We start from the raw sequence: 14,216 nt of genomic DNA on the forward strand, positions 1-14,216 counted from the left end.
GCGTTTGACTCTACACTAGGACATTTCCTGCATGTGTGCTCTGATGTCCTGTTCAAAATAAAAGTGAAAAAGGCCCAAAAATAAACCTGAGAAGATTAAAGGTGTCAAGATAAGCAGAGTTAAATTAGCATTTAAAGATGCGTTTGGGGGTCCTCGAATCTGTCCCAGCTGTCCTGATACAAAAGCATAAATGACATCTAAAGTGAAAACTACTATACAATGAATGACAGAGATATGTTTATTGACATATCCATCAGTGCGGATTCCAATGCAATTTAACCATGCAAATTATCCAAGACACGAGTAGATCATAGTTCCAGTGCTTTTTTTTTTTAACTGAACAAAATGTTACACATAAAAAGACTGTGGAGGTATTCCATAATCCTTATGTCTCTCTCATATTATACACTGTGGGGGTGTTTGCATTAGCGGGACATTACCATGTTAGAGAAAATGACTTGCAATCGAGGACAATCATTGACAAGGGCTTGTTTTTAGATACATCCTCCTCAAATTTATGATATGAACCAAGAACGGGGACTTTGTTTTTACACAAACTCTATTGCTATGTGTTCATAAAGAGGTAATCTAATATATATATATATATATAAATTTTTTATATATATTCAAACCAGACAAAGCAAGTTCTGATAAAACCACACACACGTGTGGCAAATTCTTAAAAAATAAATGATGGAAGAAATCAGATTTGTCTTGTTTCAACAAAAAAAAGGAAAGAAAAACATATGGCAGTAAAATCAATATCCAAACGGTAAGGCACTAGGTGGGCCAAATGCTACACCTGTTTAGTCTTCTACAAATAATTTACAGTCAAGTCAAACAGTGCAGTTTTACATTTGTTAACTTAATGTTTTCCTTTTGAACCACTTATCTATGAATCAATGTAAGGCAATACATTACAAAGAAAAAATACACGGAATACACAAAAAGAAATATTACAGACAATGTACCAAATAAACAAAAAAAGTTTTAGGACTCCTATATGCCATTACAATGGAATTTTCCTTATGGCTTGGAGCAATAAAAATAATTATAATAAAAACGATGCATAGATTTAAATGATGATCTTGCATGCTCCTCACTCAATACTCAAAACATCTAATACTCATGTCCCAATACGTTGTCCCAAACCTGATATAACTGACTTGCAGAGTGATAAGAATAAAGGCAAAAAGGCCAGAGACGTTAGATGAAGGCATCAGTCATTTAAAAAAACAACAACAACAAAACCAAAACAAAACAAAAGCATACTTGCATTAAAGCCCACGTTATCCGACAGGTGGGGGAAAGAAATTACTAAATAGATATCAATTTTCCGCCCCTGAGACACAACCTTTCGCCGCAGATCTGCAATCCCTGTATGACAGTACCTTAAACTGAACACATACATGCAGCAGTCCCAGCAAAACCCCCTTTTAACTTCCAGTTTCCTTTCCACCTCTCACGTGATATGAAGCACAGGATGTCTACATGACAGGAGTCCCTCTCTCCCTCTGGTGTCCATCTTTAGTTCAAGACGTGTGCGCCATCTTCTGGTGAAAACGTAGAGCTGCAAGTTTGCTGAGTTGGTCAAGTGACTTCCTCCCCTTGTATCAGGCTTTTTTAATGTCCACGATGCCTTGTGTCTGAAGTGTGTTGCAATTTCTCCAGCGTTGGTTATTTGTCAATATACATATATTTTTTTTAGTTTTGTTTTTTTGTTTTTTAATGAATTATCTATGCAATACAGTTTTTTTTCCATTTTTGAGGATGAGCAAGGAAGGGAAAGTTTAGAGTCCAGAGAAAAATCCCAACGGTTCAGATGGTTAGCTGAAACAAGAACAGAGACAGGTGTCCAGTAAAAGAAAGGCCTTTTTTTAAAAAACAAAACAAAAAAAACTTGGTTAGTAACCCAGTCTAACAACAGAAACAGAAAAGCTGGCTTACAGACACTATAACACCTTTTCATCATGTTTGATCAGTAATGTAAAAATCCTGAATATTGACCAGTCTAATGAGAGATGCCATGTAAGAACATGAAGTTAGTAACGGACCCCAACAACACATTAGTGCCAATTAGAAAATCCCAAGTGTAAACTGCACAGAGCCCAAGAGTCAACCAAGCAACCAGGAAGTGTCTCTTGAGTTTGAAACACCCAATAACACAATTAATAAATAGGCAAGTTTAAAATCATAGAGAAAAGTCTGTTTTTAAAAAACGCACACAGAAAAAAAAAAAAAAAAACACTTTCTGAAGAAGTTCCTGTCAACAAGTGCTCGATGTTGTGTCTGCTGCTTGAAGGGTGGACTGCGCTCTGCTACAACACAGGAGACAAACAGCAGGTCACATGACTGACTTGACCACATCTCAGCCCACAAGATGGGTTTGAGGAGAGAGGGAGAGAGAGAGAGAGAGAGAGAGAGAGAGAGAGAGAGAGAGAGAGAGAAGGCTACTGACTGCAGCACACCCTGACTGACTGCCTGAAGAGAAAAAATACTCACGTTTTATCGTAGTTATCTAAAGTTATTTCACCATTAGCGAAAATATGTAAACGCAATCTGAGTTAATAAATAAGTACAAATAAGGTCTGACGAGATGGGTTTTACTTCAAAGTTGTCAAGTTACCTCAGCTTTCCCGTATTGCTTTTAGGGTTCTTGCGGAAGGATTGGTTGGGTCCAGAGCGAGTGGACATGGACCGCGGCGAGGCTCTTGTGAATGTCGACGGCGGGGTCTTGGGAATCTTCTTTCCGAGGTGGCCGATCCATTTCTTCTGCTCGTCTTGGGTCAGAGCCAGCAGCAGCATGTCCCGGGCAGAGGTCACGTCGTAGTTTACTGGACGGGATGACACAATCAAGCCTTAAAAACATGACCTCGAACTATCCAAGTCCTCCAAATGACTTTGTTTACACATTAGCAGATGTGTGGTACAAAACCTGATCGTGCCAGTGGTTTCACACTATTTCACTGATGAACAAGTGGCAGTGATGTGCCAACGTAAGCTGAAATTTGCCAAGGGAGGACGAAACAAGGATGTAAACAACGCAGGATTTAAAATACTTTCTTTCAACAAAAAGGCCTCAAGGATATAAACAATGTTTATATGACTGATACTGAAATTAAACAACTTTATTTCTTTTAAACAAGAACTCCCTTGGAAACCTCTGAGTTTAGCTGCAACAATAACCAGTTTGTCCTGTTTACTTTGAGTATCCCAAAATGCTTCGTCAGTGAATTCCAACTTAGAGCCTGTACATAAACTAGAAAACACCTTCAAGGATTTATAGATACGGACTGTTTATTGTCTTAAAATGCTCGTGATACCAGCTTAGCCTGCAGAGATAAGAATTTGTGTTTTACCTTTGCAAGGAGCAATAACATCCTCCTTTTTGTCGAGGTGGTCCTTGTGGCACTTCACGTGGCAGCGGCGACACTCCAGGGCCGGAGGCGGCTTGAAGACGTGCCACAGAGGCTTGGCACAGGCCTCGCAGTTTGAAGGGAAGTGATATAACGTGGGGATGAACTCGTGGCCTTTGTGTGGGAGACAGTTGGTCTTGTCGCCCTGAGGGACTGTCTCTAGATCCGCCTCCTTCCTGCACTCTCCCTCATTAGCATACAAAATCTGAATAGTTAGAGAGAGACAGACGGGGCCTCATTTCTGTGGCTGAGCAGACTCTAATCATGACTGCATGGAAATGTGAACATAAAAATAAAACAACAACAAAAAAAGCCTACCTGGAAAATCCTTGGAATCTCATCCGTCTCAGCTCGGTACACATCTCCTTGCGTGACTGGCCTCACATGAAACAGTTTGCTACACAAGAAGGTAAAAAAAAAGAAAAAAAAAAAAGGAGAAATCCATCAACCTTTGGAACTTCTTTTCTTCTCTAAATTTTTCAAGAAGACCGAGCTAGCAAGGAGAAGACGCCACAAAGAAAAACACTTACTCGATATCCAGTACCATCGAGGGGTTGGACTGCTCCTTATCCTGCTCGTCATTGTAGAACAGAATCTTCTTACTGCTCACCACCACATACTGCAAATGTTGCAGAGACAAATGAGAGGGTTGGTGAAACCTCTTTCTGGATAACGAAAAATGTGAGCGAGCAAAGAAAACGTACGACACACACCTGCTTCTTCCATCCGTATCTTTTGATATTAGCACGATTAGGAATAGACAGCCAGCCCTCCAATCTGGACTCTGAAAAGCAGCAAAGAAGAAAAACATGAAAAGAAAAATTCTGCACAAGCATTTACAGACACCAGGTGAAGGCCATGCAGCAAATCAGGTCCAAACTCAACTGGGGAGAAAAATAAAGAACAAGTCAATAAATAAATGAATAAATAAATAAAACGCTGGTGAACTCCTCGAAAGTTTGCCAGCGTTAAGGTTAAGTGCACTGGAGTAGGTGACAAGAGAAGACTGTAGCTATCCCAGGCTGCAACTTCACACACCCATGCAAGAAGAGAATATTAGTATGAGTAAGTCCTTCTTATAGCATGCTAAGAGAGCATGTAAGACTGCAAAGGTATGTTAAAAATCCTGATGTAGTATTTGTGCAGCTGGAATTCAATTAGCTTGATCACTCGCTCCTTTCACAGAAACAAATGTGTGTTATCTTTATTAAAAAATTAAATCATGAATGCAAGTGCATGCAGCTGAAACAACACAATCTAAATGGGTTCAGTGGGGGGGGACAAAAAAGGGGGATTTGTCTACTACATGTGAGGTCGTGAGGGAGGTCTTCGTGTCCAAACGAGCAGCGATTTGTGGTGAGCATGCCGACACAGACAAGGGTGTCGCGTGTTTGAAGAACACGTCTGTTCCAGTGTTTGGAGACATTTAAAAGGTGCTGAGAGTGACGCGGCAGACCTCACACCGGGTGTTGTGTCAGTAAACTTTGTTCTAATTTGGTTGCTTCACTGCTCAGGCCGGCCTCGTGACATTAAGCAAATTCACTGCCAGCGCTCTCTCTTAATATCCCGTCACTGTTAGTCATTACATTTTTTTTCCTCCTCTAGAGCTCATTCACTCCCCAACTCTGTCAGGCTTCTTTCAAAAGTGCTGTTGAATTCTCCCAGCAGATATGGCTGTCACACCTCTGGCAAAAGAATACTTGAGAAATTGGGTGGAGGGGAAAAAACAAAAAACTACAATACACACACATACAACAGCTGCAACACAGGCCGGGCAAAAAAGGGCTGATTCACCGAGTTACTCACAGAGGAAAAGGAATGGAAGTTACAAAGATAAGAAGAGCAAGGAGAACCAACTGGGCATGAGGGAAATAAAGAAGAGATTCATTTAACCACAGCTACCAAAAAACATGAAAACAGCCAGGACAACATATATTCATACACGTTAGATCTCATTTAAGATCATCTAACACCTTAATGTGCCAAACTTAAACTGTTTGGAAAAAAAATCATTCACATGATGCTCTAAATACAGATTCAGATCTTTTGGCTCATTAATTAAAAACAACACATTTAAAAGAATAAAACCTGAAAGGGAGATTTATTTTAGAAGAGACAAAAGTCAAATGTGTCAAATAAACCAAAACAAAAGTCATATTCAGAAGGTTATCCTTCAGGAATCGAGTCCTCGCGGTACCTACGCTAACTGACACAAACAAAGTAAATCAAGTTTTCAAGCAAGTAAAATCCCACACTGCATAACTTCGTCAATAGATCAAAGTTAACGAGTGTAGGTTTATTTTATTTTTAACTGTCACTGTGATCGATAAAGGCAACGGCAGCTGTGCCGGGCTGGGAACATACCTGCGATATTACTGTCCGTCTCGTCCGTCTGCAGGCTGGTGACGCTGGAGTTATCCATGCGCTGCTGCAGGTCGTTCAGTTTCTCCCGGAGCTGCTCGATGTCGCTCTCCTTGCTGTCCAGCTGCATCTGCAGCTCGTTGCGATACGTGCTTTCCTCGGACAATTGCTGGTGGTAGGAAGGTCAAAGGTTAAAACCAAATAATACTCCAGATCATCATACTGGGCTGCAGCGCAACCAGATGCTCACGTACCGCCTGCATCTCGCTCAGCTCCTTCTGGTATTTGATAGCCATGTGGTTAAACTTTTCCTTCTCCTGATTAAGCTCCAGCTGAAGCTTGCGGTTTTCCTTCTCCTTTTTCCGCAGGTCAGCTGTGCTACCCTTCTTCTTCTGGTCCAGCTTCATGTCTTTACGATTCATGATCTCTGCCAGTTTGTTCACCGCCTGACGGATGGAAAAGACCGAACAGTTGAACACATCGGCCGCCTCTCTCCACTTGTTTACAGGAACAGTATGGAGTAACTTCTCGAAAAGGAAGAGGCTCTTTTACCTGAGTCTTCAGTGTGCGCTCTGTGTAGAGGACCTTTTCGTAGTTGGCCTTGATTGATTTTTCAATTTCTTCCTTCTGAGCTGTATATTCTGAAAGAGAAAAGGGGAATAAGCTTGTACCACGACATTAATTACAACGCGGAGATGTGCGCATCATGAAAAGCACAGTACCTTCATCCTGAATACGAAGCTTCTCACTTAACTCCGTCTTCTCTCTGCTGAGGTTCTCCACATCTTTGGTCAGAGTTTTACAGGATTCCTCAAGCTGTGCAAAAATATGAAGATGTTTATTTTCTCTACTTTAAGTTAACAGAATTAGAAACTGAGTAATGAATATGAGTGTGGGGATAAAGAAAATGCTGTCAGTGTGTGTTTGAAGGCTCACCCGTGCAATAGTAGCCTCTTTCTCCCCAATCTCCTGCTTATGCCTTGTCACTGCTTTCTTGTTCTCTTGGCTGAGCTCGAAATACTGCTCCTCCTGAAGCGCCCGAGCAAGCTGTTCTGACTCGGCCTTGGTCACTGTCAGATCCAGCTGTGCAGACAAGGAATCCCTGTGTGCAGGATAAAGGAAGTTTGATTTAAAAAAAGAAAAAACCTCATCACTTTAATTTTCCCCCCATCAAACAACAAAAGCTGAAAGAAATGAGGAATAGTTACAAAAGGTTAAAGGTTATTTAGATATATAAGAAAGCTGCAGTATGCATGAGGAGAACCGAGCCTCTTACCTTTCATTGCACAAATCCTGCACCTTCTTATTAGCCTCCTGTGTCTGCCGGTTCCTTTCCTCAATCTCCTCTTTTAGTTCTTTGACCTGAGTTTTGTAAAGCGTCTGAGGGAGAAAAAACGAGATTAGCTGGAGCTTTTCACATTAAATGAGCAGGACAGAGAAACTGCGACTTATACTTACAGAAAAATACTGTTCAGCCTCAAGCTGGTCCTGAAGTTCCCTCATCTGTCCCTCGTTGCCTCTGTATTGTCTGTTAGCACGTCAAAACAAATATGTTAGGTGTTTGATTTTTTTCTTTAGTAAATCCAACATGTATAATATTTTACACAGCAACCAACACACTTCAGCTAGGAAAACAAAAAAAAAAAAGAAACCCGACATCTTAATTCAGCCTAGTCAGCCGACGCAGTAGAACAAACTAGCCAGAGGATTAGCAATCAAGTAGATGGAGCTGGACTGAGAGTAAACGCTAATCCTGTGGTGTAAACACTGTAGCAGAACAGCTTTGGGAGTCACGCTCTAAGCTGGAATAACAGCACTTTTATGAAAATAGGAGGCAATTGTAGGGCAATTTACACCCTGACTTCCAAAGAGCATTACTGGCCAATGCAGCAGGAACAGAAAATAAGCCCTCCTGGCTGCAGCTACTGCCAGTTTGTTTCCAGGTTAAATTAACTGACACAATGGTGCAAATGACCCATTTCCAAACATGTATATAACATAATTAATCATCATAGCAACAATTACCGTTGTCTCCATTTTATCGCCATCATATTTGATAACGTTTAAGGCTCTATAACTAGTGAGCAGACAACATGGATAACATTTTAAGAGAAAAACAAACATTGAGTTTTCTAACTAAACGGTCCAACTTACTTGGACAGCTGTGCCAGCTGAAACTCCAGTGAGCGTTTACTCTCCAGTGATGTGTTGATCTCTTGTTTGAGCTGTTTCTCCGAACACCTAAGACGATCCATCTCCTGCATGCGGGTCTTCAGGTCGTTCTGAATCTGGATGCGTTTGCTTGACTCCTGCTCTACCTGAATCTGCAGATTCTTCACCTGGAGAAGAACGAGAGGGCGGGAAAGAATTTTAGGAATCACGGCGCTGAAAGAAATGAAACGACACACAAAACTCCATTGTGAGGACCGCTCAGTTACCTCATCCTCCAGCCGTTCCTTTTGCTTCATCAGCTGCTCCATTTTCTGCACAGACTGCTTAAGGTCAAACTCCAACATTGAGCACTGCTTCTCAACCTCCACCACCCGGCTCTCTGCCCTCATCCTTGCTCCCGTCTCCTCCGACATCTTCTGCTGAACAGCTGGAGGACATATTTGAAAAAGCAGTTAGTGTAATGGCTGTTTGGTTTTCGGGGATAACTACCATTTAACAACTCTTCAAGTTCACTTCAGATAATATATGCAGGAATGAGGGAACAGAAAGACGGCAACAGGTTTCAACTGGAGTCTGTTCAAAGCTCGAAGATTACATAGAGACGTTTGATACAGAAAAGCTCATTTTAATTTTTTTCTTTTTTGTATGTATCACCAAGCTGAGCCATCTGGGTGAATCTTTCGCTGTATCATTCTATTGCAAAAAAAAACTGAATATGCAACAAGGCAATGTCCTAACACGCTCACTGCTCTGCACGATGAATTCCTCTCACCCAAACAGAACCTGGAGGTGACTTCTTATCAGATAGTAGAAAATAACCATGACGCAGAGAGAAAAGGTAATAATATTTGAGACAAATAGAACAGTCAAAGCAAAAAAAGAATCTTAATGATTTTAATTAGAGGGGAAAAAAAGACAGAAGAAGTGAAGCAGAGCATGATCGCACGTAGGACTGACATACCAGACATGGCAGCTGATTTGGCTTCTTCGATAGACTCGTATTTGTCAGTGAGCTGTGCCCGCGTCACCCTGTGCTCCGTCTGTTCCTGCTCCAGACGCTGCTGCAAGGTCTTCAGTTTGTAATTCAGGTCTATCTCCAAATTGTTCTTTTCCTGTGGAGAGGGAAAAACAACAAAAGAACACATTACAAAAAAAAAACAAAAAAACAACTTGCACACGTCTACAAACTGCATGCACAAATACCGCTCAGTGTGACATGCATACCTTCTCCAAATTATTGCTTCTTTCCTGGGCCTGTTTGCGTTCCGCCTCCATCTTGGACAGACTAAGCTTCAAGTTTTTGTTATCCTCTTGCAACCCCGACAATCTCGCTAAGAGTGAAAGATAAAGGCAGATAGTTAAGACATGAAGCTGGGTTTTTTCCTCTTTTTTTTTAAAGCCTTTTAAAGTAATTATTTCACACTAATTCAATTCTACTTTGGGCTTTTAAATATGTATTTTAACTATATGGTAACACTTGCTTTTTCAGTTATCAATAATTGAAAGCGTAATCTGGTCGAGCTATCGCAGATTTCACTTGAAGTGATATATCAGTGTCACCTTGCAGCTCCCTGATCTCCTCTGAGTCCTGACTGTAGTTCCTCCGTTCAGAGTCCAGGGTGCTCTGTAGAAGCAGGAGCTCCTTCTCCAGCAGCGCCTTCTCTCCTTCTACTGCGCGGCTCCTCTCCTGCAGCTCACGGTTCAAATTCTCCAAATGTGTCATTGACTTGGTCATCTCCGTGTGGCTCTTCCTCAGTCTCCCCGCTGTGTCTGACTCTGCACGCAGCAAGTCATTGGCCTCTTCCAGCTGCCAATCCAAAATTAAATTTAAAGAAAAAATCCAACACAAAGAGGGGAAAAAAAACATTTAATGTTTTGTCCTTCAGTTTCCAGAGTGTGCACGCATGTGTCTGCTGTATACCTGATTCTGAAGCTGGGCAATCTTGTCATTTGAGGCTTGCGAGTTCTGACTGATTTTCTTCATATCTTCCAACTGCTCCTTCAAATTTGACACTAAGCGGGAAAAAGGAAATAAAGAATAAGAAAAAAAACAAACAGGATCAACATTTTTAAACTCCTCTTTCCAATTACAGCAGATTACACCTTCAGCTGCTTAGCTCAAAGTTCATCTTTAGTTTCCCCAGCATAAATTATTTATGTCAGCAGCCTAGAGCCAACACACATCATTAACTTTATTATATGCACATTAGATAGTAATTGAAAAATAGCCATTGACACTACATAATAGCAGCTGCTTGCTTAGCTATGGGTGTGTTTATAAATGTAATGTGACATGACTGAGGTGCCTTTTAGTAATTCATTATTCAGTCATCATTTTATTCTGTAATTCATTATTTTCAGAGTGATCAGAGTAGGAGTGTCTGAGGCGGGGGAGGTTTGCCTTTCTTCATTTTTAGACTGTCGAAAGAAAGTAGCACAAAGTATTTTCGTGACTTTTCTCTTTTTGTTTTTCTTCAAAAATACATTAAATTAAATAATAAAAAACAAAACAAAAAGACTTGATAAGAGTATTTTCTAAATACCACACTGATAAGCAATGTGAGTAAAAGAAGGGGCATTAAAATCTTACAGGGTACCCATGCATGAATAGAAAAGTCAGAAGCCCATGTGCAGAGAGCCAGCAGTGAGGAAGATGAAGACAGTACCAGGTTATCAGGTAATCCAGTCAGCACATCGGGCTTCATCTGATCAAATGTACATATATTTCATCTTACTACACGATTAAAATCATCCCCAACTTTGCTAGTGCTGGTACTTTAGAACTTCTTTCGAAATGGTGCTAGAAACATTCCTCTGAAGTTTTGCTCCATATTGATATGAAAGCATCACACAGTTGCTGCAAATTTGTCGCCTGGACATCCAAAATAAGAATCCTTCACTCATGTCACTTATAGCTGAATTTATTGGATCGAGTCCTCCTGACTGTGGAGGCCATTGGAGTACAGTGAACTTGCTGCCGTTCTTTTGCGGACCATTCTCTAAAACATCCCAGCTCATCTGGCACCAACAACCACGCCACCTTCAAAGTCACTTATATCACACCTCTGTTTCCCATTCTGATGCCCAATTTAAATTTTAGCAGGTCATCTTAACCATCGACCTGCCTTCGTGCACTGAGTTGCTGCCATGTGATTGATTAGATATTTGCATTACCAAGCAGTTGAACAGGTGTACCTAATTTAGTGACCAGTGCGTGTATTTTGCAAGAAGTCTAACTCATAACTTCAGCAGCATTTCATGAAGTTCACCTTCGTTTTCCAAATTGCGTCTCTTCTCTGCCTCCTGGTCGGCTTTTCTTTGGTACTCTGTGAATCTGTGCTGCTGCATAAGCTTGTCCTTCTCCAGCAGAGACAAGCTGGCCTCAGCGCTCTTCCTCAGGTTTGCCTAAAGCAAGGAACAAAAGAGCAGCTTTGATGTGGATGGGGAACAAGACCTAATCTAGCCACTGATCTGAAACAGTAGTATATTTAACTTCATAGCTTGCTAGCGACACCACACTATATTAACAAAATCAAAGGAGTGTACTGCAAAGCTGATAACAGGAATTTATAATGCGAGGAAGAAATATTTCAAAAAGGCATTTACCTCTTCATCCAGCTCTTTCATCATCTTTTCAATCTTGGTGTTTGATGTCCTAGGGGCAACATGAGGAATAAATAAATAAATAAACACTCTGAATGTCTCTCACAGGGATGAAACAGTGAAGCTGAAGTCTGTAAAATCTTGTGAAAATTGTTTCATGGAAAACTCCAGTTTCCTCATAAAATCACAGCGGCACCAAGGGACACAGGACACTTTGGGACCATGTCGTTATTAAGTGTCATTCAAGCTTTTCCTGCTTATATATATCATGAATCCTCCCATGAAACAAAACTTTTTTTTAGAGTTTGCAACTCATCTATTCTCTTCTCATCAGGCTCAACGTTTTTGCAACATGTCTTTAGTCAGACTAACAGACTCATTTTCCCATCATGGATTAAGAAATTTAGATCTTCATTCTTTTCCTTCAAGCCAAGGATTTGTCTTAATCTGTATTTAGGAAAGTGGCTATGAACGTAAGACAAAGGTTTATTCCATACCTGCATTTCTGCTCCAACTCATCTTTCAGCTGCATTTCACTGTGCAGCTGCTCCTCTAGCTGGTAGATTCGTTTTTGCAGGTTCTCCAACTGAACAGAAACATTCCATTTCAACTGATCAGATAAGGTCGCAGACATTCAACGTGTCAAAGACCTTGTCTTGAAGACTTGTACTCACATGACTCTTATCTTCTTTTGTGGAACTGCTACGCTTGTCACTGCTCTTCGTGCCAGCGGGCCTTCGCAAAAGGCTGGGGAAAAAAGCGTTAACAGACAATGAATTGTTGATAAGTCTGTGACATTTACTCTAAAATTTGTTGTTGTTCGTTTTTCCACACTTGGAATGAAAGAAAGAAACGACACATCTGACAACAATGGCTACAGCATCCTTGATGCACAATTAAAAACTTGTAACGACATAATATAAATAGGTATAAATATAAAAATTCAAGAAAGATGAAGGAAAAAAAACAGAACACACACAGAGCACAGTTATTTCCCCCCCAGTCAAAAATACTGGTCGGGATTCCAGGATGTCTCAAATATACAGAGTCTATTATTGTTGAGGAGTCAGTCTCTCCAGATGTAATGGATTTCCCCATTTCTCCCATCCAAAGATCAAAGATGGGTAAAAATAAAATGTTTTTTAACAATCAGGAAAATACCACAGTAAAGTTCTTTTCCATTTTTGTGCATTATGTGGACAATTTAGTGGTACAAAGAACAAGTCTGGCAGACTTACTGTTGATTACTGTAATAGGTGAAGCCTACAAACGGGAGCTGGTTGCCCACAAAGGCCTTTGGTATGGGAAAGGTCTCCTCCTCTCCCCGATCCTCCTCGATGTCGTCAAAGTTACTGGTGTCGGTGTCACTGCTAAGTTCGGGGACTACAGGGGCGGCCGCTGCACACAGCAAAGGAGACAACAAAGGAAAGAAGAAGAAAAAAACGCCACCAAATTTTATTATACATAAAAGCCTCCATGTGTTAGAGAGCAAAACAACAAAAATTCAGAGCACATGTTTTAGAAAACACTCCTAAAAGTTTTGGGAGGTCTTACACTACAGGGAATAACATAACACAATCCATAAAGTCAGTCAATGTCCTGATACCATTCAAGTTTTGTTTAATATTAATTAATAAACACCAGGGATGTCATGAAAACTGATATTTCAGAACAAGTCAAAGCCAACACTGTGATTACTTAGTAATAACATAAAATAGTTTACAAATGCAGCAACAGGTGTTGTGTGGCTTGTGGGAAATTTTATATGGCGGAAATGACGAAGATCATCATAACAGATGAACTCCACATTGAATTTAAGTTATTAAATGTATAAGCCAAAACATTTATAACCTGAAATGATAGTTTCAGATTAGAAACACATAATGTTCACAAAGACTTATCCTGTACAACTGATTAAAAAAGCTGATTAAGTCAATGTTAACACAATGAGCAGTATTTAAAGACCTTTCATTAATTTATTGTTTTAACTGTTAGGAATCATGATATTTCAGTATTAATAGGACTGACAACCATATTTCTGGTATCCTATGGCTATTACATACTGAAGCAAAGTAAGCCTATTTTTTAAGTGCAAAAGCTTAAAAACTAAAATGTTCATTTTTTAAAATAATACGTGCAAACTAAGTCATTTATACAAATTTCTTGGCTTCTTCTTATCACTGTGGTATATTATAAATATTTAAATTTGCTGTAATTATGATATAATTTTTTCCCCCTCCAGACTGACTTTTTTCTTTCTTTGGAAACCCTCTTAAAAACAAGGGAAAGCAGCCAGCTAGTAGAGCTGGTCAGCTCCTGATACACGAACGGGGTGGGGGTGGCGGTGGCAACAAAGTGCTGACTTCAGCCTAGTAAAGTATTAAATATAAAGCCAGTAAAGAACCGACTATAGCTAGTGGATTTAGCACTACATTTCTAATCTCTCTTTGCTCCAGTGTCAATCCCAGCGCATTAACATTTGCTTTAAACTGCCTTCCCCATTGTTGGCCTCAAAAATGCTGCGCTGCAAGTTATTACTCTGAGCAGGAATCACGTTTAGTCTTAGAAAGGATACTGAATGAATGGCTCGTCTACAAGAATTTCCTGCAACTGTCTGCAGTAGGTCAAATGGAAAACATGATCACGGGATCCATGATTGCAATA

General features: G+C 40.3%; 1 protein-coding gene across 2 annotated transcripts in view; it reads right to left on the bottom strand.

The window, feature by feature from the left end:
• Positions 1–222: 222 nt before the first annotated feature.
• rock1 (Rho-associated, coiled-coil containing protein kinase 1) overlaps positions 223–14,216 on the bottom strand; it is a 30,061-nt gene continuing 16,067 nt past the window's right edge. The window contains exons 10-33 of one of the 2 annotated variants that reach the window (XM_031734715.2): positions 12,791–12,950; positions 12,227–12,299; positions 12,050–12,138; positions 11,556–11,604; positions 11,219–11,354; positions 9,871–9,962; positions 9,510–9,756; positions 9,174–9,280; positions 8,911–9,061; positions 8,216–8,376; positions 7,932–8,116; positions 7,236–7,305; positions 7,054–7,157; positions 6,714–6,879; positions 6,500–6,593; positions 6,330–6,418; positions 6,032–6,223; positions 5,781–5,946; positions 4,130–4,200; positions 3,947–4,035; positions 3,735–3,813; positions 3,360–3,621; positions 2,627–2,834; positions 223–2,318 (exon numbers count right to left, since the gene is read on the bottom strand). In XM_031734715.2, the coding sequence (XP_031590575.2) occupies positions 2,267–2,318; positions 2,627–2,834; positions 3,360–3,621; positions 3,735–3,813; positions 3,947–4,035; positions 4,130–4,200; positions 5,781–5,946; positions 6,032–6,223; positions 6,330–6,418; positions 6,500–6,593; positions 6,714–6,879; positions 7,054–7,157; positions 7,236–7,305; positions 7,932–8,116; positions 8,216–8,376; positions 8,911–9,061; positions 9,174–9,280; positions 9,510–9,756; positions 9,871–9,962; positions 11,219–11,354; positions 11,556–11,604; positions 12,050–12,138; positions 12,227–12,299; positions 12,791–12,950 (3,092 nt within the window). In that variant the 3' untranslated portion in view covers positions 223–2,266. The remainder of the gene's footprint in view (positions 2,319–2,626; positions 2,835–3,359; positions 3,622–3,734; positions 3,814–3,946; positions 4,036–4,129; positions 4,201–5,780; positions 5,947–6,031; positions 6,224–6,329; positions 6,419–6,499; positions 6,594–6,713; positions 6,880–7,053; positions 7,158–7,235; positions 7,306–7,931; positions 8,117–8,215; positions 8,377–8,910; positions 9,062–9,173; positions 9,281–9,509; positions 9,757–9,870; positions 9,963–11,218; positions 11,355–11,555; positions 11,605–12,049; positions 12,139–12,226; positions 12,300–12,790; positions 12,951–14,216) is intronic. The other variant, XM_039602504.1, reaches the window with a different exon arrangement.

Source organism: Oreochromis aureus, linkage group 18 (assembly GCF_013358895.1).
Source record: "Oreochromis aureus strain Israel breed Guangdong linkage group 18, ZZ_aureus, whole genome shotgun sequence".
Classification (NCBI taxonomy): Eukaryota; Metazoa; Chordata; class Actinopteri; order Cichliformes; family Cichlidae; genus Oreochromis; species Oreochromis aureus.